At 47.2% G+C, this 17820-nt stretch overlaps 12 protein-coding genes across 12 annotated transcripts; 4 read left to right on the forward strand and 8 right to left on the reverse strand. All coding sequences in view use genetic code 12, as the record gives it.

Moving 5' to 3' along the window:
* Window positions 1-452: 452 nt before the first annotated feature.
* LSK1 (serine/threonine protein kinase, CMGC, CDC2/CDK subfamily) lies at window positions 453-2147 on the forward strand (the record flags this gene model as incomplete). The annotated part of the gene is made up of 1 exon (XM_006689405.1): window positions 453-2147. One exon carries the CDS (start codon window positions 453-455, stop codon window positions 2145-2147), a length of 1695 nt encoding a protein of 564 aa, XP_006689468.1.
* Window positions 2148-2336: 189 nt separating this feature from the next.
* Window positions 2337-3281, forward strand: PHO86 (inorganic phosphate transporter pho86; the record flags this gene model as incomplete). The annotated part of the gene is made up of 1 exon (XM_006689404.1): window positions 2337-3281. The coding sequence occupies one exon, from the start codon at window positions 2337-2339 to the stop codon at window positions 3279-3281; it is 945 nt and encodes a 314-aa protein (XP_006689467.1).
* Window positions 3282-3401: 120 nt separating this feature from the next.
* PSN45_001995 (uncharacterized protein) lies at window positions 3402-4634 on the reverse strand (the record flags this gene model as incomplete). Its single annotated transcript, XM_006689403.2, has 1 exon — window positions 3402-4634. One exon carries the CDS (start codon window positions 4632-4634, stop codon window positions 3402-3404), a length of 1233 nt encoding a protein of 410 aa, XP_006689466.1.
* A 210-nt stretch (window positions 4635-4844) lies between these two features.
* Window positions 4845-5180, reverse strand: PSN45_001996 (uncharacterized protein; the record flags this gene model as incomplete). The annotated part of the gene is made up of 1 exon (XM_006689402.2): window positions 4845-5180. One exon carries the CDS (start codon window positions 5178-5180, stop codon window positions 4845-4847), a length of 336 nt encoding a protein of 111 aa, XP_006689465.1.
* A 58-nt stretch (window positions 5181-5238) lies between these two features.
* SHB17 (Sedoheptulose 1,7-bisphosphatase) lies at window positions 5239-5955 on the forward strand (the record flags this gene model as incomplete). Its single annotated transcript, XM_006689400.2, has 1 exon — window positions 5239-5955. One exon carries the CDS (start codon window positions 5239-5241, stop codon window positions 5953-5955), a length of 717 nt encoding a protein of 238 aa, XP_006689463.1.
* Window positions 5956-6119: 164 nt separating this feature from the next.
* Window positions 6120-7130, forward strand: URH1 (Uridine nucleosidase 1; the record flags this gene model as incomplete). Its single annotated transcript, XM_006690222.1, has 1 exon — window positions 6120-7130. One exon carries the CDS (start codon window positions 6120-6122, stop codon window positions 7128-7130), a length of 1011 nt encoding a protein of 336 aa, XP_006690285.1.
* A 68-nt stretch (window positions 7131-7198) lies between these two features.
* Window positions 7199-8623, reverse strand: PSN45_001999 (uncharacterized protein; the record flags this gene model as incomplete). Its single annotated transcript, XM_006689399.2, has 1 exon — window positions 7199-8623. The coding sequence occupies one exon, from the start codon at window positions 8621-8623 to the stop codon at window positions 7199-7201; it is 1425 nt and encodes a 474-aa protein (XP_006689462.2).
* A 184-nt stretch (window positions 8624-8807) lies between these two features.
* Window positions 8808-9563, reverse strand: PSN45_002000 (uncharacterized protein; the record flags this gene model as incomplete). The annotated part of the gene is made up of 1 exon (XM_006689398.1): window positions 8808-9563. One exon carries the CDS (start codon window positions 9561-9563, stop codon window positions 8808-8810), a length of 756 nt encoding a protein of 251 aa, XP_006689461.1.
* A 1160-nt stretch (window positions 9564-10723) lies between these two features.
* On the reverse strand, window positions 10724-11770 carry MRS4 (Fe(2+) transporter; the record flags this gene model as incomplete). Its single annotated transcript, XM_066157773.1, has 1 exon — window positions 10724-11770. The coding sequence occupies one exon, from the start codon at window positions 11768-11770 to the stop codon at window positions 10724-10726; it is 1047 nt and encodes a 348-aa protein (XP_066013870.1).
* Window positions 11771-12718: 948 nt separating this feature from the next.
* On the reverse strand, window positions 12719-13750 carry GOR1 (glyoxylate reductase; the record flags this gene model as incomplete). The annotated part of the gene is made up of 1 exon (XM_006690220.1): window positions 12719-13750. The coding sequence occupies one exon, from the start codon at window positions 13748-13750 to the stop codon at window positions 12719-12721; it is 1032 nt and encodes a 343-aa protein (XP_006690283.1).
* Window positions 13751-14222: 472 nt separating this feature from the next.
* APE3 (Aminopeptidase Y) lies at window positions 14223-15830 on the reverse strand (the record flags this gene model as incomplete). The annotated part of the gene is made up of 1 exon (XM_006689395.2): window positions 14223-15830. One exon carries the CDS (start codon window positions 15828-15830, stop codon window positions 14223-14225), a length of 1608 nt encoding a protein of 535 aa, XP_006689458.1.
* A 207-nt stretch (window positions 15831-16037) lies between these two features.
* PSN45_002004 (uncharacterized protein) lies at window positions 16038-17816 on the reverse strand (the record flags this gene model as incomplete). Its single annotated transcript, XM_066157774.1, has 1 exon — window positions 16038-17816. One exon carries the CDS (start codon window positions 17814-17816, stop codon window positions 16038-16040), a length of 1779 nt encoding a protein of 592 aa, XP_066013871.1.
* Between the last annotated feature and the right edge of the window lie 4 nt (window positions 17817-17820).

Consider the following 17820-nt stretch of genomic DNA (forward strand, 5'->3'; position numbering starts at 1 on the left):
CAAGATGTGTATACCGGTTGTGATACTGAGTGACCTGTGTCTTGATGTTGGCACTATGTAGAAATAGTTGTGCTATACAGACAGATACTGCCTAACAGTTGCCAGAATGAGTGCCATGGGATGAATTGGCTCCCATAGGGATAGAATACGCACATGATTTCTGGAGTGTTATTCTACAAGAGTCCGGATGGTCATGATTGACTTTGTTTGAAGACTCTTGAACGAAAAGCTGTCGATGAAGAGACCCACCCACCAAAAATTTTATGGGTTTTACGGCGGCTAATCTTCTCTTTGGTGCTGTACTGTGTTACAGACTGTGCCGTTGTTCTAGTGATGGTGGCGATGACTATTGCTTATGGGTATCTGCGTCCGGGTAATCACAGTTAAGGTTGGCATTCGAAGTCGCGAACTTCTACAGTAAAAACTTTCTATCTACTTATCCTAGTACACAGATGTCTGATAGATACAGACCACCTCCTACAGGTCCCAAAGGGAAGAGGAATTACAACGAGGGTCTGCATCCAGCGGATCGACGCCCCCGCCCCGCGGGTGATAAATTCACCCCAACCGGGCCTAAGCGATTTCAAGAAAGAGATAACTATCGGCCTTCAAGTGATTCCTACAAATCTAACCAGAATCCCAACCATAGCCAAAGATCGTTTCCTACTGGACCTTCCGGCGCCAAACCATCAGCATCGGGGACTCGAAGTGCGCCACCAGCAGGTCCTTCTGGGTATAAATCTGGAACTCCTGGTGCTGGTAGCAAACCTACAACTACCAGTACTAATGGCAATTACTATAACAACACAAATAAAAGACACAGCGGTAACTTCAGCACCGCAAAGTATGATCCACTCAATAAAAAGCCAAAATTCAACCCAGGAGCACTTTCAAGAGTCCCTGCTGTTAGACAAGAACCCCTCAAAATCCCTACTAAGTTGGACAAGAATCAGATATATCTGATAAGGACCGCTAGGTCGTCTGAAATCTTTCAAAGAACCCAGCAGGTGGGTGAAGGAACATATGGGAAGGTTTATAAGGCCAAAAACCAAGTGACCCTGGAGTTTGTGGCCTTGAAACGGTTGAGATTAGAGACCGAGAAAGAAGGGTTCCCCATTACAGCTATCCGAGAGATCAAATTGCTTCAAAGCTTCGATCATAAGAACGTAATAGGACTACTCGAGATGATGGTGGAGCAAAACCAGATCTTCATGATCTTTGATTACATGGAGCATGATTTGACAGGGTTGTTGACACATCCAGAATTGAAGTTGGAAGACTGCCATCGAAAGTTCTTGTTCAAACAGCTTATGGAGGGAACTGATTATTTACATCAAAAACGGATCATGCACAGAGATATCAAAGGATCAAATATCTTGATAGATAACATAGGACGGTTAAAAATCGCTGATTTTGGCCTTGCTAGACCTATGAAGATTGTTAAGGATGGCGAAAGCCCAGATTATACCAACAGAGTCATCACCATCTGGTATAGACCCCCTGAATTATTGTTGGGCTCTACTGATTATGGTAGACAAGTTGATATATGGGGTGTTGGGTGTCTTTTGATCGAATTATACACGAAACACGCCATTTTCCAAGGATATAACGACGAAGTCAGCCAACTACACAAGATCTTCAATATAATGGGAACTCCTACTTTAGAGGACTGGCCGGATATCCAAAATTTACCGTGGTTCGAGATGTTAAAGCCTAAAATCAACAAGGTAAGCAACTTTGAGGTGTTGTTCAAACACTCCATGACCGAAGACAGTTTTGATTTAGCCCTCAAATTGCTCCAGTTAAACCCCAATAAGAGACTTACAGCACACCAGGCATTGAATCATCACTATTTCACCAAAGATCCCAAACCAGAACCGTTGTTTTTCTTGAAAGAACTCAAGGGCGAATGGCATGAATTCGAGACCAAGAAACTTAGAAGAAAAGAACGGAAACGACTCCAAGACGAGCGAGAACGCCAGAAGGCTCTGGGAGAGGTCCCTGGAACGGCTTCGTCACGCCCCAATGCCAGTCCCAACACGGGCATGCGATCCATTCCCATTCCTCCATCTGCTCCACATACCGGTCCCCAAACCGCCCCAAACTCAGGCGGAAACGACGTTGAAATGACAGATCCAGCCACATAAACCCATTCTTACTGTGTCCTCCCCAGTGGTGGTCAACAGCTGCTATGTGTACATTATTTACCTTGTAGAGTTAATATATTGCATTCATTGACAAAAGGTGCGTATTTTGCAGCCATTTCGCCCATCTCCTTGCCCACGTTTTGGTGCGATGAGAAAATTCATTATTGATTGAACGTCACAATATACACCATGGCGATTCAAACAAAAATTGATTTGAACAAACCCGTGAAGTCGGCTCCAGACCCCAAGTTGGAGGTGGTTGCCTTGAGGCCTGAGTTCAGTGAGGCCGCTTTACTCTTGTACGGTGACTATTTCAGACAGTGTCAGACGACCCTCACCAAATCCATCTTGTGGCACAAGCAGGTTGTTAGTATCGGATTGGGGGTGGTATCTGCGTACTTGTACTATATTTTAGCAGACTACATTGAGGTTTCAGAGCTGGTGGGCGAGTTTTTCAGTATCGCTATCCATTCGGCAGATTTGAAGGTCAACATACTTTTCACGTCCGCTGTAATACTTGGGTTCATTGCTTTTGTGGGGCTCATTTCCGTGATGATCTCCGATGAGTTCAGAATAATTTCTGAAAATCTCGTCAAAAAGAGCTATGTGGAGGACGTGTTTGGGTTTGATTTGGTCAAGTATTCAAAGTTGGAGGGAGACTCTAAAGTGTTGAAGGAAAAGAAGATTTTGGCCAACGGGAGCAATTCCCAGGTGGTATTGTTCCAGGAACAGCCCATTGCCATCATCACGTTGAAGCCGATTTATGACAAGTCCAACGACTCACACTTGGTGATAAAGGTGTCTGGTTTGAGTGTCAGAAGAGTGTTTAAGCCATTGAACTTCGAGCAGATTCTCATTGAGTGGGCACTTTCCAGGTCTAATGATCTTTTGACCGAGTATTTAAAGGCGAAGAAGGTCAAGAAGACTTCAGGGTGTAAGGTCTCGTTGTTGGTGGATTGCTACACTTTTGACACGGAGTTTGCCAAGTTCTTGGAGTCCAATCGCTTTAACAAGATCGATTCTACTTACAACTATAATCCCATTGGTGAGATCACTGCTCCATTAAAGGGGTTGTTGAACAAGACGTTCCGTTCCGGAAGAGACACCTACGGTGTTCACATCATCAAGGATTAATCTATTAAAAAAGAATTGTATATACTTTTTCAGGTTTGTTGCAACTTTTGAGTGTACAAAACCAGTTACGATAGCCACAAAATAACTTATATCAGCCATGGAGCACTTGTAATACTTCTTCTAGTCCAATAAGCCGGTGGTCTTGGACTTCTTGTTCTGCCTGGACACTCTCACGGCAATAAATAAGAACCAGATGACAATAACCCCAAGCACCGCGTAGATAAGGTACTTCATTGCGTTGAGAAGCTTAAAGAACATGTACTTGAACCAATACATTTCCGGGTCGCCATATGTTTCAAGCTTTCTCTGTCTTTCCCGTTCTTTGATCCGCTGTTCTGCCTTGTACAATCTCTGTAACGACTTTCTGGTCTGTCTCTTGGGCTTTGATCTGGGAGACTGCGGGTGTGATACTCCGTCTTTCGACACCTGGTCTCTCTGGTCTTTATCCTGCTGCGCAATCAATGAGTGTAGCTCGTCAAAGTTGCTGATGAACGAGCCATCAGGTTTGTATAAGGCGTAAATTTTGTTTTCAATGATGTCGACACTCTGGGATAACTCCCCGGTTTCGGCACTGAGCCCCAAGTACTTGATGATGGGCAAATGGACATCTGTCAACGTCACACAGTTGACCCAGTGGTCCTGCTTCCCGTCGTAGTTGAAGTCCAACGAGAAATATCCGTCTTGGAGGTAGACGATTCTGGCCTTGGTAAACCCGCTCGTAGGGTTGGTGATCAGCAGTGCACTACACCCTGCCAACCGAGTATCGTATCCGTCGTTGTACTTCAGATAATGGGTCTTACCGTCTCCAAGCATCAAGTTCACGTAGGGAAATTGGCCTCTTTTACCGTTTTTGTAGGTATCAACCATGATTCCAAGACCGGTGAAGTAGTTTTTGGAACCAAACACATCACCAATGTCACTCTTGGAGTCCAAAAACCAGATGGCAAACCCGTCGGCCAAGAGACTAGAGCTCTTGCTGTGGATATGAAATGTCAATTCCATTTCAAATGACTGGGCCTGAATGGGCTCTTTGCCAAACATATTACCTACCTGATGCTTATTATCCGACGTCAACCGAATATACTCGGTATTTTTCACCAAGGTGTTGCCGGCAACGTCCCAGTTGTTGATGCGGTACGTGCTAGGCTCCAAGTACGGCGTGTAAAGACCTTGAGCAGTGAGTTCGATTTTCTTGATCTTGACGATACCTCCTTCTTTGTTCTGGAGCATGGAGTTGATTTCCTCGGGGGAGAACCCGTCACTAGAGCCGAACAACCATTTGGCACCGTAGACAAGAAGCACGAGCACCACAATGGCCACAGCCACTTTTCTGGGGTTGTAGCTTTGTGCCATTGAAGAAGATGAGCGACTGACGTGGATCTAAAATTCACAGCTGCGAAAATGGGGACACAAATGGTAACCAATAAGAAAACACTGGGAAGTCAGAGAAAGCCGAAGATAGTCACAAAAGAGTCAACACAAACAGATATAGAAACACTACAAACAAGGCAGTTACCTAGTAACACTTGTGAAAATAACTCATAATCATTACTATATACATCTCTATTTCCCGAAAACAACAGTTCTGATGGCAGTCCAAAACGTCTCTTTCTTCTCACCCTTGATCTCACTCATGAGCCTCTCATAATACTCGGGATTTCCCTTGGGGCGCAATAACTTGTCATCTAATTTGTAATAGTTTTTGTACTTATCGTTGGCCAAGTCTCTCAAGGCGATGTACTGCAACTTCAAGTCCTTTTCCGGGATGTCGGTCACCGTGGTCCCGGTGGTGAATCGATCGAGTTGACTTTCTCTGAAAGATGTATAATGTTGGATTCTATCCTTTGGTAACGTCTTCAACAACGCCACGATCTTGTCTTTGATTTCCACTCTGCTCATTGTCCCTGGTACAAATTTTCACTTTTAAATTAATTTCTTCGCACTTTGACTGGCTCAAATGACAAAAGCTCCAACACCAAGAGTTATATTTGTACGCCACGGGCAGACTGAATGGTCAAAGAGTGGGCAGTACACGTCGATCACCGACCTTGAATTGACGGATTTCGGCGTTCGGCAGATGAAAAGCACCGGCAAATACCTCATTGGTGCTAGTGGCTATCAGCTCATCAATCCCAGCGACTTGAAATATGTCATCACATCTCCAAGAAGGAGAGCCCAGCACACGGTACAGCTCTTGCTTGAAGGGTTGGACAACTTTACACGTAGCCAGATCCCCATCGAAGTGGAAAATGACCTCAGGGAATGGGAATATGGAGACTATGAAGGGTTACTCACCAAACAAATCAAGGAATTGAGAGCATCACGGGGGTTAGGTGACGACTGGGACTTCTGGAGAGATGGGTGTGAGAACGGTGAGATTCATACCCAAGTCAAGGAACGGTTGGACCTGGTGATAGCCAGAATAAGAGCTGTTCAGGGCAAAGCCATCGACAACAACGAAGCTTGTGATATTGTGGTGGTTGGCCATGGCCATATTTTGCGGTGCTTTGCGGCCCGGTGGGTGGGGAGAGAAATCAATGTGAATCCCCAGTTTATGTTGGATGCTGGTGGGGTCGGGGTGTTAAGCTACCAGCACCATAACATCGAGGAGCCAGCGTTATTTTTGGCGGGTGCCTTTGTGGTACCAGTGGAAGAGCAGGGTGAAGATTTGTAACTCCGTCCACAAATGCAATAGCCATTCACAGAGGCTCAATAAACTAAATATAGCTCGATGCGGCACTGTCGCAGTTTTGCAATTTGTCCAAATTAATGTATACACGGCTGCTTTTTGTACCACGACTTTTTCCTGTAAATTTCCTCACCCGAAACCGATCGGTAATGACTAGAGCTCCTATACCCATATGGCTCGACTGTGACCCCGGCACAGATGACGCATTCGCCATTTTGCTACTTGCTTTCCACCCGCAATTCAACCTCATCGGCATCTCCACAGTCCACGGAAATGCTCCTTTAAATGCTACTACGCACAATACTGTTGGTCTTCTCGACGTGTTGAAGTTGAACCACATACCAGTGTATGCCGGAGAAGTACGTCCTTTGGTCAAAGAGCCATTTTTTGGCCTCTATGCCCATGGAAAAACCGGGTTGGGTGGTGCTGAACTACCTGAAAACCCCAGCGTAGTAGTTAAAAACGACAAGTCGTACATGGAGGCCATCAAGGAAGCGGTGGAAACGCATGCCAACGAGATCTGTGTTATTGCCACTGGGACCTTCACAAACATGTCCAACCTTTTTGCCAAGTACCCGGACTTAAAGCACAAAATCAAGTATCTTCCTATCATGGGGGCCGGCTTCGGAGTGGGAAACGTCACTCCTTATGCCGAGTTCAACGTGTATGTGGATCCCAAGGCCGCCAACAACTTGTTCCACGACGAGGATTTAATGGATAAACTTATTGTCAATGGGTTGAACATTACGCACACTGCCATAGCTGATGAGACCATTCGTCAGAAGTTGTTTGGAAAACCCCACAAGAATCTTGTGAGACCCATGTTTGAGAGCATCATGATGTTCTACTTCAAGCAGCTCTACTCCGAAAATGGATGGGCTGGTCCTCCATTACACGATCCTTTGGCCGTGTTCACATTATTGCCGGTATTGTATGGAGCTCAAGCCTACAAGTTCGAGTGGTTCCGTAGAAGAGTCACTGCCGTTGAAGGGGGTGAGAACGACGGTGAGACTGTGTTTGTGGATGGGTCCAAGTTTGAGGACGATGGCAGCGAAGAGCATGGTTCTATCATCGCTAAGTCTGTCGACATCGATATGTTTTACGAGTATGTGGGGGTTGCACTTGATAATGCCGAGGAGCATGTTCAGAAAAGAAGCTAGAGATACGGGAAGATGGGCATTTCCTCAAATGTCTATATTAAAGTACCAGTTTTGTCTAGAATAAATGTCTATCGGGCCTGCCGATTTTGTAGCACCTCCACCATATCTCTTCCGATATCCCGAATCACATTATTAGCCCATAGGACGTCTAGATGGGAATAGTGCTTGACTTCGAAAATGTGAAGGTTCTCGTTCTTCTGGTACTTGGGTTCAAAGGTCTCCATATGACACGCCAACCGCTGGCCATCCACAAGGTTATCGACCTCGCCTATGAAAAGGGCCATTGGTATCACCGACTCGGAAAACCACTGTTGTTTGAACGGGAAAAATGTCTTGTCATCAGAAACATTGTACTTTGGTTCTTCAGTCGCCCGAAAGTTCATTCCATCTTGGAACGTCTCCTTCGACACAAGCTCATTTCTGAACGATTCCTCACGCCAAAAGCTAAGCCACCAGGAAATCAACTTGGCCGACACAAAACTTACGTTGAAAATGAAGTGAAAGTGCCATATTTTCCGATTGGAATTCCACAACTTCCCATTCCATTGAAACAAGTAGTTGAACATCAACACACACACGTTTCCAAACAATGGGAAGTTATGGAACCAATTTCGAGACTGCGTCAACACGTTCAAAAAGCAGCACACTCCAAAAAAGAGCTTAAACCCAAGCTTAGACCGGTTTCCCATAAACTTCAAGAACTTTCTCTTGTGAAACAAGGTGCCCGGGTATATTGCCGGTGCAAGCCCCACGAAATAGCCCACTTTTTCATGAATTTCAGCGAGTTCTGTGTTTCGGAGCATCAAAAACGATTGAGTACATCCTTGCAGATGTCCCATAAGAATAAGTTTCTTGTAATTTGGCGTATGAACAAGTACATTTTCAATGAGGCACGTGATGTCATAGTGGGCCAAGTCCTGGATGTCCCAGTCCCAGTACTCCTCGTTGTGCATCAAGTTTCCCGTGTAAAAAGCATGAAGCGGCTCGAACCCGCTGCGATTATTCCCAAGCCAAACATCGAATCCTTGCCTAAGAAGAAATACAGGAAGCGACCGGTTTCCTGGAGTAAGAAACGATCCCGAAGACGATAAGAGGCCGTGCTGACAAAGAATTGGCTCCATTTGTGCCCTTTGATCGTCTGTTTGTTTGGGATCTATAAGTCTGTGGAGCGGTAATATATAGCCATCTTTGGTTTGCACCTGATACTCCTTCAATTCGAGGCCAATTGCAAGTACGTAGGACCGGAGGTTGGCTGTAGGCTTCATGTGCTTGATATCAGGGTAGCAGTCGACTCCGTCGTCGTCCGGGTCGTTTTCCAGCATACCGGCCAATTTGTTATGGGTGAGCTTGTTTCGTATGGCGTAAAGAATGGCAGACACAAAGAGCACAAGCACGAAAAAGAACGAGAGAAACGCAGACGAGAAGATGTACCAGCTGCGTACAAACAGCGAGTGACGGGCACGCTTGGCGCTTGGAACGAGTTTTTCGTTCATAGTATTAGATGTTTATTTATTTGATGAGGGCCTACGTGCGAAAAAACGGGTGCAAAAATGAGAGGCAAGAAAGCAGCACATGACAGGCCAGGTAATTCTACACACGTAATTAAACCTCTGTTTAGTCCCCTGAAAACACTTATATATCCTATAAAACTATTGTGACGGTGAAACTAGCTTATCACTAGTCATTCAGTCTGCTGTCAAGGATCCTCAAAATAAACAAGAACAAGTTGAGGATGTCCAAGTACAACATCATGGTGGCAGGAATCTCATCATCCAAATGACAGGTTTTCATGATATTCTGAGTATCAACGATGATATACACACAAAACACTAAAGCCCCAATCCCTGAGTAGATCAAGTTCGCCATTTTTGACTGGGGGAAGAAAATCATGATGAACCCCCAGCCAATGAGGAACCACAAACCCATCGACAAAGCACCTTGCCAGCTGGTGAAGTCGTACTTGGTTTGGAATGCAAACAATGTCAATCCCACAAAGATTACAAACGTCAACATCACCGCCTGGAGCACCACGTCCGATTTCACCATTGAGCACGTGAGGCCAATCCCGTAACTTTCACACAAAGTGAATCCACTCAATAAAATCAAGTTGGTGGGATAAGATCTGGCCATAACGTGAGTACCAATGCCAAAGCCGAGGGCCCCGACCACCGATACAATGAACAACCACATGTTATTCAAGCACCATGATTGGATAGCACTATTGGACTTAATGATGAGGCCCACCACGAGGGTCATCACTAGTTGCACAGAAAGAAGAGCATATACTTTTCTAATAAACATCTGACGAATGGGCAACTCACAGGACGCAACATTGACTGAGTACTTGAAGTCGTCGGGGATGTTGTCACCGTCCACACGGGGTTCTGGGTTACCGTAAGGAGGAGGTTGGTTTTCAACAGGTTGGTAACTCATGTTTATGATGTGATAAGAAGAAATAAGTGATGGTCGCATTTGTGCAAGTGGTGCGACAGCAGGATGACGGGGTCGAAGCACGACTTTTTTTCCTGGAGGTTCCTTAAATGTTCCAGTACTAAATGAGACTGGATTCGGTGGCTCTCTCCGTCCAGGGCGTACAAGCAGCGGTACCATCACCCGGTAAAGGGGTTTCAAAATAAATCAGCACAAGCTGTAGATGTTGAAGAGTGATATCTGCCAAACTTCATAACCCAAAGGAACGGCTTTCATGGTACCCTGAACACCAATGACGATGCACCCACACAGCACCAAAGCTGGTTTTGAACGGGTTGGTAACTCATGTTTATGATATAAGTGCAAGCGGTGCGGCGACAGGAATACGGGGTGGGCGCGCCCAAAACTGGACCGGGTTTGCGACGCTCTGGCGCCGCGGCTCGACTCTTGTCGCGACTGTTCGTATTTACCCGTTCACACAAGACTCAGTTCGAGTACGAAACGCGGGTGGGAAATTCGGTGATTCTCTCCGTCCAGGGCGTGCGGGTGGCGGTATCAGTACCACCAGCCGCACGCCACAATGTGCTCTTGAGAGCTCCAGGCGTGAAACGCTGGGTGCACGGCATCAGAAACTAACGGTAAAGTAATTTATCGTATGGGAGCCGTGTCGGACGGTTGATCTTCCATTAGTGGGGAGGTACTTGAGTGCAATATACGAACTTCAACTCGTTTGAAGAACTCGATACCGATCACAGTTGTGAGCAGAGTTTATATTTTTGTTTGACTTTTTGGTTGTCGCGAAAACTATATCACACCATAATGATTCTCAACAGCATTCGAAAGATCTTTATGTCGTTCCGTACCGAAGAGGAAGAGCGACTTTACTCCCGAGCAGCCTTCTTCAATCTCCTTGGGTTCCTTGGGTCATGTGTGGCGTTCTCGGTGCTTGCTCAACGATTGCTGAGAAATCCACGAGAAATAGCCCATATTGCCAGGGCCAACGCATTAATCAGAGCCATTCAGGCCTAGGCTGGCCTTAGAGGAAGCCTATACCGCGAGAAATAGGTCAGATATAGGCCATAGCGCCTATCAGGTTCATCAAACAATGGTGTATAATATCTACAGGAACTAATACAACAGAAAGAAAAGAGAACACCATCAGCTCAGTTTTTCAACAACACCTCCTTGGCCATTTCATAGGCCGTCCACGAGATGGCTGTCGATGGCACGTTAAACACAATCCGAGGCTTCAAGCCTCGAAGAAAAATCTTCATTTTCCCTTCCCGGTACAACGCTTTCAAAGCAGAGGTGAAGCCCGTACTGTTTTTTATACTGGCAATATTGGATATACCTCGGGTCTGCAACGCGGTCTTGATCACGTCCAAAGGGTTGGTGAGGGCCGCCGCAACTCCACCGGCCACCGCTCCTGATACACAGTGCAAATATGGATTATAGTTACCATCTGGGTTTAGTATGGAACTGGAGTATTCATAAAAGCCAAAGTTCAACGCCGCAAACGGGATGCTTGTGAACAAGGTGGTGGGGTACGAGATAAAGAAGGCGGAAAACCCCTCATGCCGGTACAACGCTTTGGCGGTGTGGAAGAGCTTAACGGTATTGGCAGACTTGGAGTCGGCGATATGAGATGCTTGCATTCTTTGTTTGAGCACGTCAAAGGGCGTCATGAGGGCATCGGACGCGATGGTGGCGGCAATACCTGCTCCCGACGCAATCAACGGGTGGTTTTCGTCGGTGACGATTCGGCTGCGGTTTCGAGATGTGGTGAAATTGTTCACCAAGAAGGTTTTAGACGCTTCAAACACCGAAAAGTACACCGCATGCGCTGGACCCGCTCCTAACACCACCGATGACACACCTCTCCAGAGGGCATATGCCCCTTCAGTAGAAGAGATTTTAGAAATGGATTGTACCAAGCTGGAGTTGAATTTGGGGGTTCTGGAGATAATTTGCATTCTGGTCTTGAGCGAGTCGATGGGGAACATCACCGTGTGTTCCATGATTCCGGCGAATGCCCCCGCCGTGAGATGGGCCGCCAATGAGGCATCTGGCGGTAAGGCTTCATAGTCGATTTCTACTGTGTCATGGCCCGGATGCACATGGGGCTGGCCCGGGCTTGGATCAGCACGCACTGCCGCTGTCACGGGAGCGGTCGACGAGGCTGCGGTCGCGGTCGTTGTTTTGGTGTCCATATTAAATGTGTCTTGTGTAGGAGGTGATTGCAAGGATGAGGGCTATAGATTTAAACCACGGTTGGCAAACAATTACACTCAGAAACAGAAACAGAATATCCAGCACCGGGAAGTGAATCACGCGATGAAGGGACAGGTGGGTGCAAAGGGGAGTGGGATATTGATGGACAAATGAAAACACTGAGTCTTCGTCTTTTTCTGTGAATTTTTCAAGAGAAAATTCGGTTTTGGAATTGGATGAAAAATTTAACAAATGGGTGCGGGACCTGAAGAAGCCCTTTAAAAGTCTAACTATGTCAATTTAATACACAATTCCCTTAGTTTGGGCCAGTGGGAGTGGCAATTAAAGTGGTGATGGAGAGGAGTATAGGGGGATATAGCCAGATGAGTTGGGGATGAAGGACGGGCGAGAGGAGGTACTTATATATGTTTGAGTTTTGGCTGCCATAAAGGTACAGGGTCTATGTGCAGGCCAGTCATCCACAAGAGGACAGCCAGTAGGAGATGGAAGCAATCGGTGGGTGGCTGGGACAAGAGGGTAGCGCGGGAGGTGACAGGGTAGATGACAACACCACGGAGGCTGCGAGGCACGAAGAGTTGACGGGTAACCGAAGATATTAGCAAGAGCCGAGACCGGACCGAATCTGTGGGGAGCAGACGATGGCGCGCTGGGCAAGGCGGCGGTTGCGCGGCCACGAGATGCCTTGCGCGCGCGGAGGATTGGCTGGACCTGGCAGCTTATATATTTGGCAGGTGATTTTACAAGATACGTATATGCGTTTGGGATGTCACAAAAATTTCACAAGTGCAGTCATATAGGTATCTGTGATATCACATCTGTGGATTCCTCTGTCAAATCTATTTCCATATGATTGTTTGCAACCACTTATATTATCTATGGATACTTCTATCTGACGTATTTCAGCCCCAGAATAATATCACTCTGTTCTACACCAACGGCTGGTGACCGAAATCTATCTTGGCCATTTCCGGCACCACAGTCTTCACCTTTCCACTCCGGAGAACCGAATCAATGTTTTCCACCGTAAACGACTCCAACCCCAACACTGCTTCCACCGTATGAGTGCCCATATGGGGCAAGCTCACGACGTTGGGCAAATTCAAGAGATCCTGGCTCACTTTGGGCTCGAATTCAAATACATCACTTCCAAAGAACCCGATCTCGTTATTTTGCAACTTGTCGAGAATCGCAGCCTCATCGATCACAGCTCCGCGAGCGGTGTTAACAATAATCACATCTTTCTTCATCTTTCCCAATACCTTGGCGTCAAGTAAATGATGAGTCTTGGGGTTCAATGGCACACTAACACAAATAATGTCACTGTTACTAATCAAATCATCAAACGATGTATATTCTGCACCCTGTTCGAGGTCTGGGCTCAACTTGCTTCTGTTGTAGTAGATGATTTTTTTGAAGCCAAAGGGTACCAATCGGTCACGGATGGCACGGCCAATGCCTCCCATTCCCAAAATCCCCACCACTTTGGCACTGGGATTGTGCCCAAGCTTGGACCCGGCACTTTTGACACCTGGTACCCATTTGCCTTTAACCATCAAATCATGTCCCTCTTGGAAGTTCCTTAACGTGGCCAACACGAGGTATACCGCCGTGTCGGCAGTGGGTGCTTCCACGGGGGTGGTGACGTTGGACAATTGGATGTTTCTTTTGATCAAAGGTTCCACATCGACTTGGTCGTAGCCGGCCCCACTGTTGCAAACAGCCTTCAACGTGGGTGGGAAATGCAGCACCAATTCTTCATCAAAACGGCCGGTTTGGGCCATGTTAAAGGTTCTGCCAATACAAGTGATATCGTTGTATTTGCCCTTGAGATCCTGGATGAATTCTTGTCTGTCCTTGGAGGTACAGGCCTGAACATCGGCGATATGGGAGAGCTCATCCCAGCCTGCACCAGAGGCAAAAGGGGCCCCGATCCACAAGACTTTTGGTTTAGTGGACATAGTTCTGGTGAGAAATAAGTGTAGGAATTGTCGGAGTTTATATACGGTGAGCAAAACCGGGATCTCTTTTCCTAAGGGGGATGTGGCGCCCCCACCGGTTACTGGTTCACTAGGTGGGGGAGAAGGAGTGGGACTGGCGAGGCACTGGCGGTGTCGCGCACTGGAAGTAGCGGGAAATAGTGGGAAATAGCGACGTTTCGGGTAAATGAAGGCTCGGTCCGCGCCAGACTGCCAGAGTCACAGGCTACACTAAAGTCTAAGTCCGAGACAGATAAAAGTCAGCAGGGTCAGTGGAGTCAGTAGAGTCAGTGGAGTCAGTGGAGTCAGTAGAGTCAGTGGAGTCAGTGGAGTCAGTAGAGTCAGTGGAGTCAGTGGAGTCAGTAGAGTCAGTAGAGTCAGTAGAGTCAGAGTCAATCTCGATAGAGTCGATCTATTCGGCGTATCCAGTCTAGCTAGTCAACAGTTCAAAACGTTAAACAATAAGCGAGGCTCCCCGGTACTTGAAGTGGTTGGCACCAACCGACTCCGAAGACAACTCTCTTTCTGGGAACCCGTCAAAACTCTTAGCATATGTAGCAACCGAGTGTCCAATCAATTGGGTGCTGACAACCCAAGCTTCGAAGCTGGCATTTTCAATATTGTCACACAATTGATGGTAGCAAGGGTCAAACCACTCACCCACAGTTCCGCCAAACTTCTCCTGTCCTTCTGGGGTCTTGACACCTTCAGCTCCAGTAGCAATTCCACCGGCTGGAATGCCCGCATCGATGAAACCAACGTAATCACTTCTACCATCAAAGGGCACAAATGTATAGTTCAAGCCCTTGGACTTGTAGAAATCAATGTACAAGTCCTTCAAGTGACCGGATCCGTTGGGGTGGTCCACATCATTGGCATCATAGATCTGGTACTCGAAGTTGGGAGACGCCATCATATCGTAGTCCATAAACAACCTGAGTTTGGCGTTTTCTTCTGGACTCAAGCTCTCGGCATAGTAAGTAGAACCCAAAAGTCCTTCTTCTTCAGCAGCCCACCAGGCGAATCTGACGGCATTCTTGATCTTGAAATTGGTCAAGGCCTTAGCCACTTCCAAGAGCGAAATGGTTCCAGACCCGTCGTCGTTGATCCCAGGCCCTTCGGTCACCGAGTCCGAGTGGGCCCCCAATGACACAACGTTGTCGTGGTCTCCAAACACCGTTTCAGCAACCACGTTCAAAGTCTTGATGTACTTGACGTACGAGTCAACATAGGCGGTGACTTCAAACTTGAATGCTGGGTCCTCCGTCAACTTTTCAATGTATTTCTCAGCATCAGCAGTGGTAATCGACAAAGTAGGCACGTAAACAATGCCCTTTTCAGGGGCACCCAAGGTTCCAGATAAGGGTTCCTTATCGTAGATGACAGCAGCAACGGCACCAGCAGCAGCAGCGTTGGCAGACTTGTCTCCAAATGCACAAACACCTCTTTCAACCAAAGCGATGTTGCCGGCCGTCAAGTTGGCCGGGAAGTCTTCCACACTGCACCCGTAGTTCTTCACCAACACAAACTGGCCGTGGACGGGCTTGGAGTCGGGTGTGGGAGGAGTGAAACGCAAAGGCTGTAAGGACTTGGGTTCTTCTCCATCAACCAACAACGAAAAAGCGCTAATTTTGCTGTCCAAAGCCTTGAACTTCTGCACACTGACATTGTAGTAGCCACCTAACTTGTACAACTGGGTAGTTATATAATCAATGGTGGCCCAGTGACCAGGAGAATCGATAACTCTGGTAGGATGGCCGTACTTTTCGGTCGACCTCTCAGCAAGCTCGTACAACTTTTTGGCCTTCTTAAGGAGAGCTTCCTCGGAGATTAACGCTTGCAACAGGTCGGAGTCGATCTCGGGCTTGAAGTGGTACTTGAATTTGTCCCAAAAACCCATTTTTTTGGATTGGGTCCAAGGATGGTGGCGGTGGGGGTGGACCTGGTGTTCGGGTAATTCGGCGAGTTCGAAGTCAGAGAAAAAGGGCAATTGTTCAGCCTGCCCTGGGGCGAGGGGGGCGGCGAGGGCCGTGGCCACTAAGAGCAAGATGCTTAACTTCATAGCGAGTGAATTGAAAGAAATTGGGTTTGTGGGTGGGTTTTTTGCGCGAGTGAGTTTGAGATACGGCGCGGACACAAATCCCCAAAAAAAACATAAACTAGAGGTAAATGGAATAGGGTATTTGAGATGTATAATATGTGTCGAGTGTGTATTATATGAATTGAGCGTGATATATACCATACACCAGTTCTAGCCTCTACTTCCATGTTAGAAGTTTGCCCGTTGGTTACCCCCAAACTGGGCAAACTTAAATCCTCCGTTACCTCCAAAAAAATCACCACTGGAAAACTTGAACTGGAACTGCTGACCGCCATGGCCGCCCTGGGCCCTGAACGGTGATCCGCCATGGAATGGTGAGGATCCGCCGCCTGGCAGTTGGTCGTTGGGGTCGTCTCCACGGTCGTACCGCTCTTTGAGCTCTTTACTCGAGAGAACCTCGTACGCCTGGTTAACCTCTTGCATTTTCTGCTCCATCTGCTCTTCCGTGAGTCCGCTTCTTTTGAATTTGTCAGGGTGATACTTCAACGTTTGTGCTCTATAAGCCCTTTTGATAGTCTTTTCGTCTGCATCCCGTGGAATGTCAAGAACTTTGTAGTAGTCGTTCTTGGGGGCACTTGGAGGAGCTCTTTGCTGCTGCTGTTGTTGTTGTTGTTGTTGCCGCTGTTGGTGGTATCTTTGTTGTTGTTGTTGTTGCTGTTGTCTCTGCTTCTGTTGTTGCTCTCGTATATACGCATCAACAGGTGCCCACCGGCTCTGGAAAAGCTTGGTTTTGCGGGTGTTTGCGGGCAAGCTCTTCATGAGTGCTTCGACCTTGTCAAACTGCCTTTTCTCGAGAAGCTTATCGATTTCTGGGATTCGTTTGGGTAGAAACGCATTGTCCTTGACTCTCAAACACATCATCCCCGCCAACTTAGCATTATTTCCGTGAATAAACGCCTCGCAGAGAATTCGGTCCAAGTCCTGGACGAACTGTAGCAAAAGTCCAGATTCAGCCTCAAATTCGTGCACAAAATGCATCAAGTAGTCGTGGTTTGTCTTGATACTGGACGGTAATCCAGCCAACTGTCTCTTTGTTGGCTTCTCGTCAAACAAAAACTCAACCACATACTTGAAGTCGATGGTGGCGGCGGTGTCAGTGAAGTCAATGGTGGGTTCGGAGTTTTCGCTCAAATAAAGGTGGCTCAACTCTATTGAATACGCCTCCAAGAACCCCAAAACCTTTCGGAACTTGGAGTAAAACTTCAGGAGCCGGATACATGTTTTGTGCTCGTTGTCCAAACGCAAACACTGCTTGACGTTGGTGAAAGCCTTGTCGAAACTCACCTGCGTGAAGAGCAAATAGTTTGACAACTCTCCGAAATAGTCCATGTTTTTGGCAGCGTCCAACCGGAGAACCTTGGAGTACGCACCCATGAGCTTTTGCGGATCCTTCAGCGTGCGCTTCAACGTCTCAACGTGGTACTGGTGAATGGTGGTGTTCATAGGTGATACAGGCAATAACTGGTTTTCAAGAAGCTCGTTGCACGTCTCAAAGTCGCCCGCCGTGTACGCCGACACCATATCCACATATGCCTGGTGGAAGGCGGCGGCCTTGGTACCAAGATCTTTGTCACCAATGGTCTCAAATATCGGGTCGTTGTAATGCCCGGTCTCCAACAACAAATCAGCTAGTTTTTGCTGGGCTGGCCGCAACGTCGGGTCCAACTCAAGGGTCCGCCGCAAGTCCACGATAGCATCCTTGTCACGGCTGAGGTTGATCTCTATCAACGACTTTCGAAAGTATAACTGGGATAATCCGCTGTACGACACCTCACTCTTCTCTATGGAAGAAATCAAGTTTGCAAACTCGTTGAGCGTGCTCAAGTTCGGACCTTCGGTCAGGAGCAACAGCTGGACTCGCAGGATCTCCAGAGCAAACTCCAGTGCCACACATCCCACCAAAAGTATGAAGTATATCCAATAGTTCATCAACTGGTTGCAATACATGTGT

This window comes from Yamadazyma tenuis, chromosome 2 (assembly GCF_029203305.1).
Source record: "Yamadazyma tenuis chromosome 2, complete sequence".
Taxonomy (NCBI): Eukaryota; Fungi; Ascomycota; class Pichiomycetes; order Serinales; family Debaryomycetaceae; genus Yamadazyma; species Yamadazyma tenuis.